Genomic DNA, 23,662 nt, shown 5'->3' with positions numbered 1-23,662 from the left:
ATGAGTAGGCGTCGGAGTCTGTGCATAGCGCTGTTTCACAGACCTGTTAGTGCTATAAACTCGTACAAACGTCGAAAGTGTACCGTCCAAATGATTGCGCGCAATTGTTGATTACAACATTGGCATTAGTAAAATATGTATATATATATATAGAATAAATTTAAGTAGTGTAGTATAGAACAGACTAGAATAGAAAATAATTAAATAGATTGCAAATATATAATAAAGATAGAGATATGTGATGTTCGAGTGTTTCGATCAACTTTGATACAGTCATTGTTTAGCTATATTGTGTTGTATATATTTCAATTATACTTTGGCCCTTTTCTACTATCATTCTAGACAATATGTGTACGTGAAAATTTTTATGCAACTTGCTAAATTGAACGAAATAAGAACAACCGCAAATGTGTATTGATTATATATTCACCGAACCGTTGATTATAGATGGAACGGAATTCACCATGCAATATTCTTTCCATACACTTCAAAAGGGCGTATCTGCATATCTTGTCCAAGAATTATTCATACATATTTGAATGCTTTGGAAAATTTTCTAAAATCACTATCAGGCGTTAGATTGGTAGATATATTTTTCGTGTATTGGCTGATTAGTAATAACTAAACATAGCATTGGCCCTTTTCATATGTCGGTCTAGAAAATTTTTTGGAATATTCAAAACCAGATAAAAAAATAAAACTACAACATTTAATTGTGATACGTTCGTTGAAACAAATTGAAGTGGCATACTTCATGTGATTTCTACCATATAAACTTCAAAAGGGCGTAACTCAAAATTCTGACTAAGGATTTTTGTTTTTCAAATTCGGCCCAGAGATGCAGAACAACGTCAGAAATCAACTGCCGACTGCCGTTTGGATGGTATATTTTATTTGATAATAACGGTAATTGAAGCACCGTGTCTATTGCTACTATTAATGCGGTTAAAATTTAGGTTAAGTTTATTAACTAACCTTAATTGAAAGCGTTTTTTCGCTAATAAACAGGTGAAATCAACTCACCTGTAAAAATTCTGATCTGCTAAGGCTAATAATAGTTAAATTGGTTTTACTAAATTAAGATGATAGTGTTTACTTACACAGAATACCTCGATATAAGAAATAATTGATTCATATAAAATGATCGAATTTGACTTAAATATCTTTTTTTTTTTTTTTTTTGAAATTGCGGTGACGCATTTTACCCCAGCGGCGCATTTTACACCTAGTTCCCCCACCAACCGACCTAGACCGTGCGCTTTTTGGTGGGGTAGTTCGGGTAATTCTCATCCCACCGTCGTCATAAGACCACCCTTTCGTGAAATGATAAAGTGGAATACTAAGAAATATTAAAATATTGCTCGTTATCTCTCGGCAAGCAGCGTGAGCCCAAGAAAGATAGAAATGGTTGGCGATGAAAAGAAATTATGGCCATATATGTAGTTCTATGTCACCAAGCGATCGGAAAATTTGATGAGTTTTTGATTTGTGTTTTGTTTCTGTGGTTATTGAATTTAACAACAAAACTAGCGCACATTGATTTTTCATCGTTTTATAATTCTGAAAACCCTAAAAGAGAACACCCAAGTCACCACCAAGCTTCTTAAAATGGAAAACTGTTATCATACCGTAAGAAAAAGATAATCATCACAAAATTCTTTCGGAAACAGGCACCAAAACAATGCAAAACAAGCAATAATTAGATATTGGAGATTTCAAAATAACATTTAGGAATATTTATCGCCTAAATCATTGCAAAAATAAAGCAATAAAAAAACACCATTTAAGAACCAAAAATTTCCTAAGAAAAAACTGAAAACAAGCACAACAAATTAGAATTTATTCAAAGAAAGCTTATAATAAGCACCTTATAACAGAAATACGTATTAGCAGTTATTATTGATCACTTATTGTTATTTTGTGCATAATTTTATTTTTCTATGGGCGCTTTTCGAAGTTTAAAGAGCTTAGTTTTAATTCGTCATCGAAAGTTTTTTTTTATTACTCAATGCTTATTATATTTTTTCCTAAAATATTTGAAATGTAAAGTGCTTATTTCAAATGTTTTTTATTTTTAATTTTTATTGCTCAATATTTACAGTTTTTAATTGCTCATCATTATCGATTATTTGGTAAAAATATATTTTCTAGTGCCTGTTTGAATTATTTTATTGTTTTGTTCAAACTATTGTTCTTACTGTTTAATTGGCTACCTGTTCATGAAACACAGAGCTTGTTAATTTAGCTGCCTTCCGTTAGCGCTGAAGTCTAGCAACAAGCCCAGTAGCCCGCTTCTGCTACGTGAAGCAATGAAAGGAATTTTCAGCATCCCCCAACGCGGCATCACGCACCTTAGTAATTGCGACAAACTGTTCGTTGGGCTGTGACATAACGATTTGAGCTAAGGCAGCAAGAATTTTGCCCCTTACGGGTAAGACAACGAAGCAAATTGGTTTGGCTTTTAATCTGAAAATCTCCCATAATTGCCAAGTGCCGACGAGTCTTCGGATTTATATAGCAGGAAGCTGTCCCTTGATAATTGCTGCTGCTTTAAACTTTATCCGGTTCAACGCACCCAGCGCAGAGCATACTTTTCAAAAAAAAAATGTATATGTGACGGCAACATTACCAAGCTATGCACGAGAGTTTCCAGGGAAATTCATTGCAACGATTATAACATTGGCTATAAATTCCGTAATTCTATGACGAGTTCCATATAAATTGGTTCAGATGAATATTAGGTACCGTAAAAGGTGAGTTGGGGGAAGGGGTGGTAAAATGAACACTTTGAGGATATTATATTATTTCTAATGGGAAAACGATGAATTTGTATCGTTCTATCCCACAACATCAAAAATTGAGATGTTATCTAAAGCAGCGACACAATAGATAGCTAAATTTTCACATATTTTCATCGCTGGCATAAAAAGATGAAAATGTTAATTTAACCTACACTATCTGGGTAAAATGAACAGCTGATGGTGGTAAAATGAACACCATACGTAAGCAAACCAAATATTTTTGAAAATTTCCATTATTTTTCTGAAAATACATCCATGTATCATGGGACCCGATTGAAAAAAATAAACTAAAGTTATCAGATTTGACATAATATCTTAACAACAAACGCCTCACTGAAATACCTCAAGACCTCCGAGCCTAATATTATATCACTTCTATTTTTCAAACGTGGTATCTAAAATTTTAGTTTTCGTTGATGTTTTCACTTCAATTGACCTACGGATCAACCCGAACACTCTAATAAATGCTTCAAATCGTCCATCCATGACAAAAAAAAAATGTTGAAATTTTCTTTTTGCAATTTCTCATCGTAATAGGCGGTTTTTCATCATGCCAATCTGTCATGAAACGGCCTACTTTTCTGATTACCTCAAGTGGTCTTCTACGAAATTGCAAAAAATGTTGTACATAACTCGTTTCAGATTTTTACGAAATTAAATTTACGACTCGTGCTGTAATAATCATCATTCTGCAATTTGTTCCGTAAACTACTATTTCCACTGTAAATGGTACGGTGTTCATTTAACCACCCCTGTTCCTTTTTCCACCACTTCCGCTGTCTTAGATAATGCACATAGATTTGATAGAGTGGGACTCATAATTTATTGAACGAAATAACAGAAACCTTGTAATCAGTCAGGAAAATCAAAAATAACGGAGGAGATTATTAGTATGAGACTTCATGTCAGATCTATTTTCGTTCGAATCGAAAACTTCCGAGGCTTTATATTCGAATATCAAAATTGATAAAAAAAAATTTAGCATTATTCAAACGCTTACAAACAATTCTACAATCACTCATCAATGAAGTTTTCAAAAGTTCGTCACTTATCTTTGACAACCTAGTTATATTAAAACTTGAAATAAATTTCAAATCGGTTACCGAAAAGCGTTTCTACAAATTGGAACCATTTTTGTAATCAAAGTTTGAAATTTCTATATAACATTAAACCACAGAAAAAACGGATATACCACTCTCGATCGTATCCTTCTCATGCTATAACGGTCAAACTGAAAGTATAGTATAGTGTGAACTTTACTCGCAACTGTCATGGTGGCGCAACTGCGCTCGCATCCCTTCTCTCTTTCGGAGAGAAATGAACGCAACGCTACTCTCTATCTACCTAAAATTACTCCAGTGAATATTGTTTTAGCTGTAGTGAATTCACCGCACGAGGGAATGCCGCCAATAAAATTATTGCATGCGAGTCGAGGGCTATGCCACATGCAAATGATCGTTTCAGGCTATGTGTTATGGAGGGTGCTAGTATGCCGAAAAATAAGCCGAACGATGTTTTTCAAAACAATTTCTTTATAGTGTTATGTCTGTTTGCCTGTGGTTAAACGCCTAAGAGTATGCAATGCCCTATATTCTTGACTTAATTCGATTTTGTTCAAAGGCTGCTTATCTATATTACAAAAATGATTAATATATGATGGAATCAATGTTAAAATATGAGAATCAACCGATATCATTCAAACCAGTTATAAACCGATTTTAAGTTTTTTGGTATCAAATAAACCGCATACTCTTCATACTTTTCTCAGTAACAACAAATTAACTTGGTTACCATTAGATAGTAAAAGAAATGCTGAATCGCGCACAGCTAAATCCAAGGTGGTAGCCCCATCAGCGCGATCGTCCTAGTGTTAAATGGGACGTTAAACAGAGCTGGCACGATGGCGCTCCGGCGAGACAGGAGTGTTGGCGTAGGCCCAATAAGCCACCCGTAAAAAACCTTATTGCGAATAACATAGGAGATAATACGACCCGGAATAATCGGCAATGACCCACGCGACGAAATAAGGATTACGATTGGAAACTTGGAACATGGAACTGCAAGTCACTTGGTTTCGCAGGTTGCGACAGGATAATCTATGACGAACTACATCCCCGTAACTTCGATATCGTTGCGCTGCAGGAACTTTGTTGGACTGGACATCGAGCGGCTACCTTCTACCAAAGCTGTGGCACCACAAATGAGCTAGGAACTGGCTTCATAGTGTTGGGCAGGATGCGACAACGCGTTATCGGGTGGCAGCCGATCAACGCAAGGATGTGCAAGATGAGGATAAAAGGCCGTTTCTTCAACTACAGCATCATCAACGTACACTGCCCACACGAAGGGAGACCCGACGACGAGAAGGAGACGTTTTACGCGCAGCTGGAGCAGATTTATGACGGATGCTCTCCGCGTGACGTGAAACTCGTTGTTGGTGACATGAACGCACAGGTAGGACGAGAGGAGATGTACAGACCGGTGATCGGGCGGAACAGTCTGCATGCCGTATCTAACGACAACGGCCAACGATGCGTCAACTTTGCAGCCTCTCGTGGTATGGTAGTCCGAAGCACCTTCTTCCCCCGCAAAGATATCCATAAGACCACCTGGAGATCACCCGATAACCTAACCGAGAACCAAATCGACCACGTTCTAATCGACGGAAAATTCTTCTCTGACATTACCAATGTTCGCACATACCGCAGTGCGAATATAGATTCGGATCACTATCTGGTTGCTTAACATCGAGCGGCTATGGGACTCAGAAGTAGCCCAAGAATACGCGCAGCAGTTGGAAGTGGCCCTACCAACGGAAGAGCAGCTTGGCGCCGCCACTCTTGAAGATGGCTGGAGGCACATAAGATCCGCCATAGGTAGCACCGCAACAGCAGCACTAGGTCCAGCGGCCCCGAATCAGAGAAACGACTGGTACGACGGCGAATGCGAGCAGTTGAAGAATGAGAAGAATGCAGCATGGGCGAGAGTGCTGCAACACCGCACGAGAGCGAACGAGGCACGGTATAAACAGGCGCGGAACAGACAAAACTCGATCTTTCGAAGAAAAAAGCGCCATCAAGAAGAACGAGATCGCGAAGCGATGGAAGAGCTGTTCCGCGCTAAAGACACACGGAAGTTCTACGAGAAGCTTAACCGTTCGCGCAAAGGCTTTGTGCCACAAGCCGACATGTGCAGAGACTGTGACGGAAATCTTCTCACGAACGAACGTGGGGTGGTTGAAAGGTGGCGGCAGCACTACGACGAGCACCTTAATGGTGATGTGGCCAGTAACGGAGGTGGCACGGAAATAACTTTGGGAGCCAGCGTGGACGACGAAAGACTTCCACCTCCAGATCTCCAAGAGGTAGAAACGGAGATTAGACGGTTGAAAAACAACAAAGCCGCTGGAGTGGACCAACTTCCGAGCGAGTTGCTAAAATACGGTGGTGATGCACTGGCAAGAGCGCTGCACTGGGTTATTTCCAAGATTTGGGAGGAGGAAGTATTGCCGGAGGAGTGGATGGAAAGTGTCGTTTGTCCCATCTACAAAAAGGGCGACAAGTTGGATTGCGCCAATTATCGTGCGATCACAATTTTGAGCGCCGCCTACAAGGTACTCTCCCAAATTCTATGCCGCCGTCTATCACCAATTGCTAGAGAATTCGTTGGACAATATCAGGCAGGATTTATGGGCGAACGAGCAACAACGGACCAGATATTCGCCATCCGCCAGGTGTTGCAGAAATGCCGCGAATACAATGTACCCACACATCATTTATTCATCGATTTTAAATCGGCCTATGCATAGCTATGATACAATCGATCGAGAACAGCTATGGCAGATTATGCACGAATACGGTTTCCCGGACAAACTGATAAGATTGATCAAGGCGACGATGGAGCGAGTGATGTGCGTAGTCCGAGTATCAGGGACACTCTCGAGTCCCTTCGAATCTTGCAGAGGGTTACGGTAAGGTGATGGCCTTTCGTGTTTACTGTTCAACATTGCTTTAGAGGGTGTGATAAGAAGAGCGGAGATAGACACGAGTGGCACGATTTTCAGAAAGTCCGTTTAGTTACTTGGTTTCGCCGACAATATTGATATTGTTGCACGCAACTTTGAGACGATGGCGGACACGTTCATCCGACTAAGGGCTGAAGCTAGGCGAATCGGACTGAACATCAATGTGTCAAAGACAAAGTACATGATAGCGAGGGGCTCAAGAGAAGACACGGCACGCCCCCCACCTCGAGTTCATATTGACGGTGATGAAATCGAGGTTGTCGAATAATTCGTGTACTTGGGCTCACTGGTGACCGCCGACAACGACACCAGCAGAGAAATCCAGAGACGCATCGTTGCTGGAAATCGTGCCCACTTTGGACTCCGCAGAACGCTCCGATCGAGCAAAGTTCGCCATCGCACGAAGTTGACCATCTACAAGACGCTGGTTAGACCGGTACTCCTCTATGGGCACGAAATATGGACCCAACGTGCAGAGGATCAACGCGCCCTTGGTGTTTTCGAACGGAAGGTGTTGCGGACCATCTACGGCGGAGTGCAGATGGAAGACGTGGAGAAGGCGGATGAACCATGAATTGCACCAGCTGCTGGGAGAACCAACCATTGTCCACCTCGCAAAAATTGGGAGGCTGCGGTGGGCCGGGCATGTCACCAGAATGTCGGATACCAACCCGGTGAAAATGGTTCTCGAAAACAATCCTACCGGCACAAGACGACGTGGTGCGCAGCGAGCAAGATGGGTCGATCAAGTTGAGGACAATCTGCGGACCCTTCGCAGAATGCGTGGCTGGCGACAGGCAGCCATGGACCGAGTCGAATGGAGACGACTCCTACGTACAGCAGAGGCCACCCAGGCCTTAGCCTGACTAGTAAGGTAAGTACCATTAGATTCTAGGGCGAAAGCATAAATTATGCGATAATTATTCAGTAAACATCTATAAAAATTCAAAGGTTTCGTATTTTTATTGAAATATAACTACTATGTATAAGCAGGGCAGACGATCATCAGATTCGTCACAGTGCGATGACGAAATAAAAAAAGACATCTTCATCCAGTATAATAACTCTGGTCGTCGTCTCGTCATCGACGAAAGAATGCACGACGAACGTCAATCCAAAATCGTCAACGAACAACTTTGTCTTCATTCCGTTCGCTCCGCTTTCTCAAACGAAGGAGGCGTTTATTGTATATTCGCTTGTTATGAACAAAACGGCGAATGCCATCCCAGAATTGCTTGTGTTGGCGATTTAACACGTATTGCTCAAGCTTCAACAATAGCTCTGTTGGTGAGCGCGTGACGATTCAGAGATCGTTTGTTCAATTCCGAACAAGTTTTGTTTTTTTGTTTTTGTTTTATTTTTCCAAAAAAGGCTCATAATCTATCGACGCCACAGTTCATATTTTTAGTCGGCTCAGAGCTCCCGAACGAAGATTCGACCATAACAAAGGAGGCTTATTTGTTCGTCATGACGCCGAGCCTTTGTGGCGGACCACTGCAGCAAATCGTCATCCAACGCTGGTTGAGTAACGATGACGATTCTTCTTTTAGTTTCGTCGACGACTTTTTCCATTTGACGGTGACAATTGTCTACCCTGTGTATAAGTATATACAGTACTGGACATAATAAATTACAGATTGGCCGTTTTTATGCAAAATGATCAAGTTGAGAGGCCTTGGCCTCGTCTTCTAATGCTCCGATTGACTAGAAATGTTCGTCACATCTCAGGAATAGCTTGAAATTTGTTCAGTGTAAAAATCCCAATATTCAAAATAACAAACCTTTTATCGCAAAATTAGAATTTTATGAAAAACGATTTTTTTTTTCCATGAGGAAATATTTTGAAAGAAATCAGTTTTACCGGAAAATGATCATAATAAAATCATAAGTGGATACGAGTAACTGACACTTAAGAGGGCTGCAAGTGGTAGCTAAGCATTAAAAATATTATGAAATTTGTTGCTAAGTATGGACCGATGCACGAGTTCAAAATTTGACGTTTGAGCGGTGTTATTTACGTGACCATAGCAACGAGTGAATTCGGCACCGCTCATACGTCAGATTAACCAACTAGTGCATTGGTCCATTGTTTAACCCATGAAGCTTGAATTCTGCAGCAAACTTATCAAATAAAATGCCATCCAAGCAAGCGAACTTGCATGCAGGTAAACTGAAATTGACAAAATCTGTATTATCTCGAAAACTAGAAGTGCTATTATATTTTTGAAAACGGCAATGAATTAAGCAAACCTAAATTAAGTAAATAGTTGTATTTTAGTTCGTAAGACAAAAACATGTTCCGCAGTGTTGTTCATGAAATGCTGTAAAATTCAAGTTATAAACAAACGGTGATTGAAATTTCAGAACAATCGGATCACTAAAAGCCGACATTTGGACCTCCAAATTTGACCATTTTGTATGAAAAACCGACCAATGCGTAGTTTATTCTGTCCAATACTATAGGTATTACTTGCTTTTTGAACTATGGACATGATTTGTTTTGTTTGAACAACATGATTTGTTTTGTTTGAACATCGCGTAGCTTCAATATGTCCGGCAATGTTGTAATCGTTTTCAATTTATGATTGTTTACCTCACTCTATGTAAAACGGGAGAATTTTCGGCGTCCAGTCTAGTTGTAACGATAAAAGCCGAAGAATTCACCGGTGTAAACTACAACCAGTCGAAAACACCAACGTACCTACTCTATATATATTATAGGATAACATTTCAAACTATTCGATATGTGCATTTCGAGGGCAACATTGTCCACTGTAAGCAAAACAGTCAACGTGCAGAATTAGGGTTTCCAAGAAAAAAAAACCATGGTGCTTTTCGAGGTGAACCAGCTGAGGTCGAAGACTGAAAATAATAATATTAATACCTAATAAGTCATGGTACTAGAGTGAAAGATGGTCATTTGGAGCGTATTTGCAGAACAAATAAACTTCCCAAAAAAATGTTTACAGTTCCTACCAGATTGATTTATGAAAAATGGTCGTTTTTGGTGAAAATTGACATGTTATTTCATTTAATGCAGATATTTCAAGAGCTTACTTTTATTTTCATGAGTAGTTTTGTGCATATTAGTTTTTGATTTTTCTGTTATTTTATTTGCTTTAAAAAATTTAAATTCTATGAAATAGTCTCAATGCTTATAAATCGATTTAGCGAAACCCGTAAACGATTTTTTGAAAGTTTTATTAGTTTAACAAAAATGCTACATTAGTGTGGTTTAAAAAAACGTTTTTGTTCCACATCGCTCATTCGATTCTAGATCATTTTTTGGTATCCTCACAAAATTTGAGCTAGGGAAAGTGTACCAGTTATGGCTATAGTGTTTCCCTATTTGGCCATATGTGTTTTCCCGAAAACTTTCACATTCTCTTTGAATGTTTTAACATCAAGATATATTTGATATTAAACTACCTCAACACTCAGAATGATTAAAAATTTGAATATAAGCAAATTTTCACGTATGGCGAAATAGGGAACCATTATGTCCATAACTGGATGTAAACTGAGAGTGCAAAAGCTGTTCATGGGAATAACTATGGGAAAAAACAAGCAATTTATTCAATCATAGTATTTGTTCACGTGCTTGAGGGTTATAGCAACGCTGATACTGTTAGATGAAGTCGTCAGCTACAACTTTGCCGAAGACCGTAGTCAAATCGGACGTTTCAGTAATTAGTTATTAATGCTATTTATTAGCAAATCTTATCTTCCATTATAAGGTTGATTTGTGAACACTGCATTTTCACTGGGCCACCCTAATGCAGATATGACCGGACGCAAAACTTTTCAGCTTATATGGTACGATTTCCAATAGCTGTCAAGGACGTTGCAAAAATTCGGACGTAATTGAATTTCCATGTAATCGATGGCAGTACGATTTTTCTTTGCATGACTTACCACAGAAACATTGTTCGGATTGGGCTTCGATATTTCAGTGTGCCCTCCTCGTTAGCCGGCAACTGCCGGCACTTGCAACGGGTGTGTCTTGTCTTCAAGTAGCTAGCGTCTTTCAACAGATGCCCCATTTGGTGGTTTGCATGTTGGCAAACATGTACTGGCATTGGGCTCATTTCCATAAATATATGTAAACGGTATCCTTCTGTTTGCTGGTACACATTGCGATATCTGCCGGGGATATTGTGTCGGCAAGAACTAAATCATGGGAAAAGCAACGATATCCTTCTTGCGCTATCCTTCGTTCAAAAAGTAAATTCAAGTGGCGGGAAACTGAAGCTTACTAACAATGACAAGAAAAAGGTACTAACATATCGAAAATACTTCCACATAGTATTCTTGATTTGTTCGATTTATTTTTTGCAATATATAGAATCTATCGATCTAATTCTTTTGTTATTTAATGTTAATTTTAATCTTAGTTAGTTGTTCTTTATTAACTAACAATGATATCCGATTAACTAACATGATTAGTTATTCATGTTATTTATTCGGATATCTTTGTTTTATGCTTTGAAATCTTCAATACCAGGAGAAAGAAAGAACATTTAAGTATGTTTATCAATTGATCAAAAGTATACTGAACCAAAGAGGAGCTATTTCCAATATAATTGGACTTCAAGTAAATAAAGAATTTTTTAACTTATATAGCTTATGGAGGAAATGATTGAACTTCGAGAACTTCGAGAGATTTTTTTTGTAATTCTATGACAATAATTTAGGGAGTGCTCCATAATTATTATTTTTTTGTTTTTGTGCAAGTCTAGTAGCACATGAAAACAACGGTTTATTGTGCATATCAAAATACAACATAACAATATCATCTTTTCCAACAGATTAACTATAAAACACTATCAGGCTATGATATTCCTAAAAAGATATCAAGCTCTTATATGCCAGTCTAATATTAGGCATTACACGTGGTTTTGCACGCGCAGTGATAAACATATACCAAATCGCTACCGCTAGCAAAAAAGTAAAACTTTCAGTCAACATTGTGAAGCAGATGAAAGAATTTTGCTACCAGTGATGATGTATTGTTACCCTATCTAGAAGGCGCATGAGAGCGCAATTTGTTAGGATTCTCCGCACTTATTGCCTCTCCGTTTTCCTTACAGGAAAAAAATAACAGTGTATTACGCCCCGGGTGATATCATGATGGCGAATGCCTCCGATATATTAGCATCTGTAATGATTGTACAATGAAAGTCATTCTCAGTCCGATCTAGCCACAATTGCGTTACAATCAGCTGGCGTCGATATAATGCGCGCCGTTGATGGCTGTCTGGCTCGTGGCGAGCGGCTTCCTTGTTTTGGGGCTTGCTTTCGCAATTCTATGGAGGCGCATGGTGCACACAAAAACAGCATCACGGTGGTTCTCAATGTGTTGATATGTGTCGTTCACTTGTCGTGAAAGGAAATCATTGTTAAACTTGTGGAACTTTCCAAAGCCTCATCGATGAGTTTTCGAAGAAGTTCTTGGATATGCCTTTGAGAAAATTGTTGTAAAATTTCATAGGAATTTCTAGAAGTATTTCTGAGTGAATTCGTATATTCGTATCAGCATGTTCAATGAAACATTAATTGGGAAACTCTGCTACACATATGAGCATAGAAGTGAGATGCCTTACATTGCAATCCACATCTATAATCAAATAATATGTGAGCTTCTCTGTTCACGCTTTTTTCCCTCTCTTTCGTTCCTTCCAGACGAGCTGTGATTCCCATTTCTGTAATCGACATGGCAGCGTCATTTGCAAACTGTTCCTACGCGCCTGAGGCAAACGTTGGCGACGCGACATCCTTTAATTACACAGACTGCACTGGAACCAGCGGATTGGATGAACGTGAAAAACGGTAAGCGACGATAATCATTGAAGCGAATGGGTTTCAATGGATATGGTAATTTCCATTGGTTGTCACTTTGTTTGCAACTCATGAATGTCAATTGTTTTCACTATGTTCTGGTTTACAGGACGACACGTGCTGGCAGTTTGACAAATCACTCCCTGTTGGACCTGCTGGAAAAACATAATCGATATGAGGGAATCAATTTAACGCCTCCACCAAAAAGCTCCAGCGGTCGGCGACACTCATCGGATTCATTTCCTATGATTGAGGATGAAAACTATCAAATCCCACAGCGCCAAATCAAGAAACCCCCTGGATTGCAACTAGTTCCTCCTCCAGTGCCAAAACGAACCTTTCAGGGTAAGTTCACCCAAAGGCAGTCAGAATCATTCGATAGTCAGAGCCACACATCAAGTGTAAGACTAGATGGCTACCACCAGCACCAATCGAAAAGTTATGCCCAATACCGCCCGGACCGAATCTGCCAGTCAGCTTTCGAAGAACAAACGTTTGGATTCTTTGCACCAAGCAAACCCAAAACTATCGGTTCCTGCCACACTAGTTTAAGCACGACAAGTTTCGATGATATCGGAGACACGGATGATTACGTGATTTTCAACAAGAAAATGTCCTCAATAGAATCTAATCGGTCATCTAGTGATTCTAATAAATCTCAAACCACTATAGACACTGGTTACGTGTCATCCAATGAAAATGATAGATCCATATTTACAACGGCCAGCTCCACTAAGGGCACCTTTCGAAGTCGTTTTTCGTCAGAAGACACCCAATCTTCGTTGGACAGTTTTCTGTCGTCTGAACTGCACCGGACTGATACAATCGATTCACTACAAATGAACGATTCCCCCTTTAGCCTAAAAAAGAATATTTTCAACTTTGACGTTAAAAGTGGTCAAATAAGAACCTCCACATCCATGTCCCCAAACTCTAATGATGAAAAAATGGACATTAGTTCTCCACGAAGCATCGAAAGCAAAAGTGCTCGAAGATTGCCAATGGTTCCAACGCGGAAACAGTCGAACGTTCCACCGAAAATTCCACCACCCACTCGAGTAACACCTCCCGCCCTGCCATCACGCTCTCAGCAAGCATTCGAATCGCGCCAAATGCAAAAACGGCAACAGCAACAACATCAACAGCTGAACAATGCTCAATTCAACCACAAAACCAGCCTGGATAACGTTCAAGAGCTTTACAGTCGTCCAACCGGCTTTCGGCGCAACATGCACAAGCCCCCACCATTGAATCAGGTGCATCACTCCAAAGTCAATCAACGACAAGACTCCAACATATCAAGCGACAGTTTTCCGGCTACTTTTAGCCCCAGCTACAGTAATAAAAATATGGAGGCGCCTCTCTTGCAACACACCTCTAAAATGAACCGTTCGACGATGCGAAGTCACCAGCACAAGCAGTTGCTACATCAACAGCAACAGCAGCATCAGCAACCAAACCAGAATACGTCCCTCAATGCCACCCCACAGGATAGCACCAAACAGCAGTCGATTACGCAGCAAGATAGCCTCAATCCGGCAACCGTACGATCCGTTCCACCAAGAGTTACCATGCGGCAAGATTCCAGCATATCGAGCGACAGTTTCAGCCAGACGTCAAGCCCCGGTTACAATTCGAAAATCATGGAGGCACCGCTGCTGTCACATGCAGCCAAAATGCCCAAGGTATCGAAACCGATTGCCGTTCGTAACTTGGAAGAGGAAATTGCCAAAGACTGTGCCGGAGACCAGAGCGGGTCGTCGGTGATCATCAAAAGTGCATCAACGCCGGCCAGCTTGCAAACGATTGTACGGTTGTCCAACGGGTCGAACGTTTCCCTGCAGGGAAAGGTGAGTGTATGATTATTTGGCTTATCTATACCAAACACCAATTAAAGTGATATTTTTGTAGTTTTACAAAAACAATATTTATTTATATATCGTTTCGAAATGTTTCGTAAATAATGTTTTAGCAAACAGCTGTGCTTTATATGCTTTCATTTGGGCATCTAGCATCTAGCGACACCTAACTAAAATATTCTTTAAAAAAATTAAAAACAGCACTCGACAGTTTTACTTACAGTGTGACCCTAAATAATGCAGCAAATCGACAAGTAAGCATAGAAGCCGTATAATTATGAACGCACTATATACAATTTCAAACCGATATATCTCAAAATCCAGATAATTTCTAAACTTGGGACTTCAACGTACTTGTGATGGAGGTGGAGTGCTGTTTAACCTCTACGTTACCGGCCTCGGACAAGGCGTTTTCAAACAGCTGTTATTTCGTCAATTTCCATTCGATTTTTTTGAAACTACCCTCAGTTTACTTTGAAAAGGTTTCAGTTATTTGTCATAAATGGACAATTCTGTATTCGGAACCATGCCGGAGATATTCCGGGTTGTACTGGGGTCACAAGGGTGCCAAATTCGGGAAATGTGTATATTTTTTAAATTTATTTCAGCTACAACACTAAAGTTTTTATGTAAAATGTGAAATAATGGTCGATTGTCATCATTTTAACAAAATTGGACTAAGTGGACCGTTCCGGAACATCGTAGCCGGTTCCGGAAGGGCCAGTTTGGGGACATTTCCGTTCTATGTCCAAAACATACCGTGCGACGTCTCAATCTTCATGAATTCGGGAGAACATGTCAATAAAGAACGAATAAACTAAATTTCAATAGATTTGGTCACTCCAGAACACCTGACACAGGTCCCGCCAGGGCCTCTTTGAGGACATTTCTGTTTTTTGTCGGAAACATACCGTGCGACGTATCAATCTTCATGAATTCGAGAGAACATGTCCATAAAAGAAGAAAAACTCCAGTACAAACAGATGTGGCCACTCCAGATCCTGGCACAGGTTCCACGAGGGCCTATTTGGGGACATTCCCGTTTAATGTCCAAAACATACCGTGCGACGTCTCAATCTTCTTGAATTCGGAAGAACATGCCAATAAAGGAAGAATAAACTAAATATCCATAGATGTGGCCACTCCACAGCACCTGACACAGGTTCCGCCAGGGTCTCTTTGTGGACATTTCCGTTTTTTGTCGGAAACATACCGTTCGACGTATCAATCTTCGTGAATTCGAGAGAACTTGTCAACAAAGAAGAAAAACCCCGATAAAAACAGATGTGGCCACTCCAGATCTCCTGGCACAGGATCCACGAGGGCCTCATTGGGGACATTTCCGTTTCATGTCCAAAACATACCGTGCGACGCACAGTGCGTTGAATGTAAGGAGATGCGGGACAAAAATCAAAACTGGAATATAAAGCCATTTAACCACCTTGGTATGGAAGGGAAAGTTGTTTCTGGTCAAATGACTTACAATTTGCATAAATGGCATATATTATACACATAATCGCAAAACTATCCCAAGCGCCAATTTCATTATTTTCCAAGAAAAACTTTGCAATTTGTACTTTTATTGTTCATAATGATGTAAGAAGTTATTTGCAAATATGTCTCTTCTCACTCGTAGCTGCAAAAGTGACCTATATGCCTTCAATAAAAAAAATCGCATTTTTTTAATTTTTCTGTTTTTAATGTAAAAATTGAATAAAATCTTGGGAATTACACTTGAATTAAATTATTTTAAGCATAAAATTACTCTGATGTAATGTCTGGTTGAACCGAGACCACATTGCGTTACAAGATTTTTGGGTTTTTGTCAAAAACCACTCATTTTCATACTTGTGCTGGTTAAGCAGTATACCTAAAACTAGTCAAAAATCTCGAAGAGTTGCAGCTGTATTTTTCAGACCTCTCAGAGGACACTTTAAAAAACATGTCTGTGCGTGATTTAGGGTGGAAGTCGATGGAAATTTTTTTGAATCGATAATCAAAGTTACATGTTAGTATTTCACAAGTTTGATTTCATAGCCATCTCAACGTACCGATTTCTCAAATTAAAGGTTAAAATTGGTGTTCTTATTACATCAACTATACGAACCTTCAACCATGTTCTCTTTTAGGTTTTGATTGAATAGGTTGGTTTCAACACTCTTTTTACTAGTTGATAGGGATGCTGGAAATATGCGACAAAATTTAGTGTTTCTGCTACTCCGACAACTGTCACTTTCGATGCTTGTTGTAGTGTATTTAATGCTTTGTGCTTGTTTCAATAGTAGATGGTATCTATGAACACTTGTGGATACTTATTATCGCCGGATAAAATAACTTGAAATGATTTGTGTCTATGAAGCAACGCACTGTGCGACGTCTCAATCTTCGTGAATTCGGAAGAACTTGTCAATAATAAAAGAAAAACACAGTACAAACAAATGTGGCCACTCTAGATGTCCTGGCACAGGTTCCACGAGGGCTTCTTGGAGCATATTTCCGTTTTATGTCCAAAAGTATACCGTGCGACATCTCAATCTCCATTAATTCTGAAGAACATGTCAAAACAGGTCGGACTCGATTATCCGGGATTCGATTATCCGGAATTTTAGACTCGATTATCCGGAATTTGTTTTTTGACGTACTTGTTTTTTAATTTTTATGCTTGAATCTGAGATAATTTGGTATTGCAATATACAATATAAATAGTTTTGCAGATTTGAACGTATTTAAGAAAAGGGGGGTTTGAAAAAGTGTTTTTCGTGTATGCTGATCAAAAATTTTATTTTCTTGTAAAGACCCCTACTGTTCCTAGAAATAATTTCTGGCTACACCATCGCATCATATAAATAAAACAACAAGACAAGATAATATTTAAGTTCTTTTATCGAAGATTTAAATTTTTTTCTTAGTGATTCGATTGACCTGTACATGAAAAATAAATACGGTAATGGAAGATTTGGCCACTTAGGAGTTTCTGGCACTGGTTCCACGAGGACCTCTTAGAGGATATTTCTGCTTTTTGTCCAAAACATAGCGTGCGACGTCTCAATCTTTGTGAATTGAAAAGTACATGTCAATAGAAAAAGAATCAACTTATTATCAACTGATGTGGCCACTCCATAGTTCCAAGCACAGGTTCCGCAAGGGCATCCTTGGGGACATTTCTGTTTTATATCCATAACAAACAGTGTGACGTGTAAATTTTCGTGAATTCGAAAGAACATGTCAATTAATGAAGTATGAACTAGGTATCAACTAATTAGGTCACTCCTAAGCACCTGGTACTGGTTCCGCTTAGGCCTTTTAGGAGACATTTCAGTTTCATGTCCAAATCCTATTGTGCAACGTTTCAATCTTCATGAATTCGACAGAACATGTCAATTACCCTTTCAGTCGTCGCGCGGTTTGCCACCGTCAGAACCACCGCGCTGCTGTTGGGAATGCAAAGCGAGGTTTTTCCAGCGGTGTTGTACAAAATACAACAGCGCGACGACTGAAGTGTTAATGAGGAAAAGACCCTGTGTTTCCACTCCTGAGCATTTGAGGACTCAGCATGGTGAGTACAGGTTCCAGAATGGCCTATTTCATGACATTACCGTTATTTGAAGGAAATAAATATGTCAATAAATGAAGAATGACCTCGCTACCAACAGATCTGGCTACTCCAGAGCACAAGGAATAGGTTTCGCCGAAAACCTTTTTTGAACATTTTCCGTTATTTGAACAAAACATGATGTCCCAAGGGTAAAGCATAATGAAAATTCTGAAAAGTATTCAAATAAATCTAGGATAAAAAAATACAAACTGATGTGGCTTCTCTTCACTGATGCAGTCTTAGGCAAGATCTTTCTGAACAGATGTTTTCCACGATTTTTGGAAAATCTGTTATGCAGATCTTCATGGAAACGCCAGGAATGCAACTATTTTAAACTCAGCAGAAAGCTGATAAGAAAACTAACAAGGAATCCACCAGAACTTTGTTTCGAACATCATCGAAATTACCCTTTTTCCTTAAATTTACGGTAATGTCATAAAATAGGCCTTTCTGGAACCTGTACGTGATGCTCAGGAGTGAAAACACAGGATCTCAAATAGGTCCTAGCGGAACCTGCGTCAGGTGATCTAGAGTGGTCAAATCTATTGATGTTTAGTTTATTCTTTCTTTTTCGACATGTTCTTTCTAAATCAAGATTGAGACATCGCACAGTATGTTTTGAACATAAACCGGAAATGTCCCCAAAGAGGCCCTCGTGGAACCTGTGCCAGGAGATCTGGAGTGGTCACTTCTGGTTTTACCGCGGTTTTTCTTCTTTTATTGACATGTTCTCTCGAATTCACGAAGATTGATACGTTGCACGGTATGTTTCCGACAAAAAACGGAAATGTCCTCAAAGAGGCCCTGGCGGAACCTGTGTCAGGTGCTGTGGAGTGGCCACATCTATGGATATTTAGTTTATTCTTCCTTTATTGACATGTTCTTCCGAATTCAAGAAGATTGAGACGACACACGGTATGTTTTGGACATAAAACGGAAATGTCCCCAATAGGCCCTCGTGCAACCTGTGCCAGGATCTGCAGTGGCCACATCTGTTTGTACCGGAGTTTTTCTTCTTTTATTGACATGTTCTTCCGAATTCATGAAGATTAAGACGTCGCACGGTATGTTTTGGACATGGAACGGAAATGTCCACAAACTGGCCCTTCCGGAACCGGCTACGATGTTCCGGAATGGTCACTTATTCAAATTTTGTTAAAATGATGACAATCGACCATTATCTCACGTTTTACATAAAAACTTTAGTGTTGTAGCTGAAATGAATAAAAAAAAATCACATTTCCCGAATTTGGCACCCTCGTGACCCCAGTACAACCCGGAATATCTCCGGCGTGGTTCCGAATACAGAATTGTCCATTTATGACAAATAACTGAAACCTTTTTAAAGTAAACTGAGGGTAGTTTCAAAAAAATCTAATGGAAATTGACGAAATGGCAGCTGTTTGAAAATGCCTTGTCCGAGGCCGGTAACGTAAAGGTTAATGATATCTTATTTAATTTGAAAATCCAGTGCTGCTAGTGGATATGATACTTCCCCGTTTGTTATGCTGATTTCTCAAGGCTTGTTCACGTAGAAAAATTGCATCTCCGGAAAAATTGTTAAGTCAAGGGTTATCATTTCTCGAGCTAATTGATGCAAAACTTTGCCACCATGTGGCACTGGTGAGCATGAAACTTCTATTTAGCTGATAGCTCAGGCGCCTGGCCACTTAGAAAGATAGCGTCTTGATTAATGGTCTTGGTCAGGATCCAAAAAAAAATCTTAAAATTGTCTGATTACCCCATATAATTAATTTTGCAATTTATTAAGGCAAAATCAATGCTAGTTGATCCTTTAGAAACAAAGTTCAACTTTTACCACCACAGGGGAGAACACTTATGCTAACTACAAAGGGTCCAGAAAAAGTTGAAAATCCGACTTTATCAATACATATCTCCGTCGTTTTCTAAGCTTTATTTTTACAGTAATGAAATCAGACACTATTCTAGACCAATATCCACCTAAAAGTTATTTAAAAAGATAGCGTACCCAAAGTTTTTGAACAAAAGATATTTCTTAGTTTTATCCGATACTGATTTAAGCTCGAATTAAGCAATGTAACAATATTTGAGGTGATAAATTATTGTTTTCTTGGTTTTTGGTGACACTTAAAATTTGTTCAACTCAAGAAACCTCGAAAAAACCTGCTTTAAACCTGGTTTTCTAGAAATCAAAATTTTACCCCATGACCCGATGTAAAAACTACATGAATTTGATTATAGATGCTCAGCAACAATGTTTGGGCAGATATAGACATTTTTGATTACACTCAAAATATCTTTTAATTGAAAAACTAAGGAAAATTTAATTTCCTAACACTGTGTGCCTATAAAGCAAAACTGAAAGCATTAACTGATGGTTACTTCGACTGAAACATGACTGCTGAATCATATTGTCTATAATTTTTCTATAATGAATTAGGGTGAAGTGCTAGTATCCATCGTATTAAGCATTGATCAGTGAGAACTGCAATTTTCCCAGTATTGCAGTGAATGATACTGACCCAAACCGATGCCAAACAATTCTTTCTCAAAACGGCTTTAGCATTGTACAATAACATTTTGATAAATATGGATCTCTTTTTGGAAATAATGCAAAGAAAATGCATCTTACCGTATTCTCAGTCCGTCGTATCGTTTTCAACTCCGTCGCAATCAGTTTCCAGATTCGTCTCACAACTTACGGCTCACTGTGTGTATTGAATGGTTAAAACACAACATATCAACGCTATAATAAAATGTTTTACTAGAATATATAGATCTACTGGCATCTCCCTCCATTCCTTCAGCATGATGGAATATACTAATTTCCTTTAAAATTCATTGTTCGTTATCAAAATTCAGCCCAAACATATGAACACAATTCCTTTTGACCGTACAATTATGGCATTTGCTCACAGTACAGCGCAAACAACACAACCAAAGAAACCGTATTTTTACATCGAGCGTCGCGCACACATTGATGCGCACAAGCTTAAACTTTGTTTACATTCTCAATTATACGCGGCGGTTGAGGAAATTTCGTAAAATTTGGTGATTTATTGAAGTTTTACGGCATGTGATTGGAATGAAATCCTTCAGTGAAGAAGTACGAAGGTTTTCCATAGTGAAAATAAGTGCCCGGCGAAGTAAGTCACCCACGGGGGCGGGAAGAAACTTGTGTTGGAAAGTGGTGTGGCTCAGTCGATCGCTAAGCATTTCTCTCAAATTGTGTTCGTCCATGCGATTTCGGTGACAAAGTGTAAAGTGGATAATTGAACTGAAGTTATGTACCGAATTACAGTAGTTTTATAGCATTTTTGGTGTACAAGTGTACAAACCATAACAGCTTTCACAAAATTACACTTGGATAATGAATCTATGTTGCATGTAAGTTTGAATATCCGCCGTAGTGGAACATTTAAAGTTTGACACAACGAATAGTAGCGCTTACGACGAAGAAGAACAAAACCCTATGTCGAAAAAAATGAATGTCATCACTTTAAGTTTGGATTTACGAGCAAAAATGTTCACCGAACAATATAGGGTGTCCCAGAATGTATGGGCGCGACTTCACAATACTGCCATTTCAAGACTAGTGAAGATAACAATCTGATTTTACACATTTGATTACTGTACCCAACACAAGTAGATTGTGATTTTTCAATGAACAATTTAATTATTAATGTGATGATTACGCAACATTTATTTGAAGCATCTCTTATCAGTTCTGCACAAATCGCATTATTTTTGAGCGACTTTGTTTTGCAAAAGTTGTTCTATGTCAGAAAGTGCGTATATTAAAAATCTGAAAAAATATATTTATCAGCGTCGATATGATTGATCTAACTATTACTTATTCAAATTGAAATTTTAAACTTAAGCATGTAAATTTTTTATTGGAATCAAAAATTCGATTCCAGCCGTGGTCGATTTTAAAACGGTCAAAAACCAAATCCTTATATTTACCTAAAAAAAACATGAATAAATCAAAAATTAAATCTGCCTATCCAAGAGAATAAGGATTAACGTTTCGTGAATCCGAAATGTATTATTGATATTACCATATAAAATACCTGAAGAGTTATAAGTTCTTGATGTTGTCTTATGTGGAGAGAAAAATACGAGATTTTTCGAATTTTACCAATTTTTCAAGTGTTCTCTAGCAAAGCCAAATAAAATTTCTAACAAAAATTTATGTAAAACATTCTTGATACAATGTACTTGAACTCACGACGGTGAAAGATTTTGATAAAAACAAATTTTACAAGTTACTTTTCAAAAAAATCAAAATGTAGGGTCTGTGCTGACCAGATAAGAATTGATTTTCTAAAATCAAAATTTCCAATGTAAACGATTATTTAATCAAACAAATTTATCACAGATGCTGGTTGAAATAGCCTATAGAAAAATACCAAAATATAGAAATATTTGATTGTTTAGAAAAGTACTATGATTTTCATCATCAAGTTCAAAACTAGGGTTTCTTGTAGTTTTTAAAAAAAGAAATTTTGAGTGTAATCAAAAATTTCTTTTTCTGCTCAAATATAATTACTGTTCTCGTGCAATCAAATTTCTTACTAAAAGCTTTATGTCATTGCTTTGCAACTCGATTTATGAGCAAACAGTTATACAAAATAAGTTTTTTCAAAGTTGTTTTTTTTTGTAAAATAAATGTTGAGTGTTTTCAAAACACACTATTTCTTTTCAAAGATGTTCACTGTATTTCTAAAAGTGAGTTCACGCCAAAAAAAAATTCCATTGCGTTATATATTGATTTAAAGACAGAGAGGTTGAAAATCCTGGGCTTCGCGTTAGTTTTTGGTTAAAATGTGTAATCCAAAGTTTCTATGTTGTAAAATGTATACGGAAAAAGCTAGATATCATCGTTCGGGGCCTTGCTTAGCCGAGTGGTAAGAACCCGCGGCTACAAAGCAAAGCCATGCTGAAGGTGTCTGGGTTCAATTCCCGGTCGGTCCAGGATCTCTTCGTAATGGAAATTTCCTTGACTTCCCTGGGCATAGAGTATCATCGTACCTGCCACATGATTTACGAATGCGAAAATGGCAACTTTGGCAAAGAAAGCTCTCAGTTAAAAACTGAAAAAGCTGAGAAGCAGGCTCTGTCACAGTGAGGACGTAATGCCAAGAAGAAGAAGAATAATAAGAAGAAGAAGAAGAAGAAGAAGGGTCGAATTTTAACCTGGTAATGGTATAATTGATCATGTTTGAACCATTTTACACGACAGACAAAATTCACCCAAAATTTAAGTTTAAACCAAGCGGTTTTGCAAAAATCGAAAAAAATGTTTTAAAAATTTAGCAAACATGTGTTTATGGCCTAAACTTAAGCATTTGGTACAAAATTGGGACCGAGCTTTAGGATCCTATTGCCATCAAAAACCAAGTCCGAGATTTCCACATGAATTTTCCCAAGAACTCCACGGAAACTGCCGTAGGAGTTTTTCAAAAATTTCCTTTAGAATTACTTCAGAACGACAAAGTAATTTGTTTTAACTTTTTGTGTGAATATTTCTGGGAATTTTCTTCTCTGGATCTATTTTAAA

At 38.5% G+C, this 23,662-nt stretch overlaps 1 protein-coding gene across 3 annotated transcripts in view; it reads left to right on the top strand.

The window, feature by feature from the left end:
- The window catches only part of LOC5573666, a 121,423-nt gene that overhangs the window by 70,804 nt on the left and 26,957 nt on the right, over nucleotides 1-23,662 (top strand). For all 3 annotated transcript variants that reach the window (XM_021842527.1, XM_021842524.1, XM_021842525.1), the window contains 2 exons: nucleotides 12,508-12,654; nucleotides 12,773-14,513. In XM_021842527.1, the coding sequence (XP_021698219.1) occupies nucleotides 12,539-12,654; nucleotides 12,773-14,513 (1,857 nt within the window). In that variant the 5' untranslated portion in view covers nucleotides 12,508-12,538. The remainder of the gene's footprint in view (nucleotides 1-12,507; nucleotides 12,655-12,772; nucleotides 14,514-23,662) is intronic.

The sequence above is a fragment of the Aedes aegypti genome, chromosome 2 (assembly GCF_002204515.2).
Source record: "Aedes aegypti strain LVP_AGWG chromosome 2, AaegL5.0 Primary Assembly, whole genome shotgun sequence".
Lineage (NCBI taxonomy): Eukaryota > Metazoa > Arthropoda > Insecta > Diptera > Culicidae > Aedes > Aedes aegypti.
This window is presented reverse-complemented; position numbering and strand designations above follow the sequence as displayed.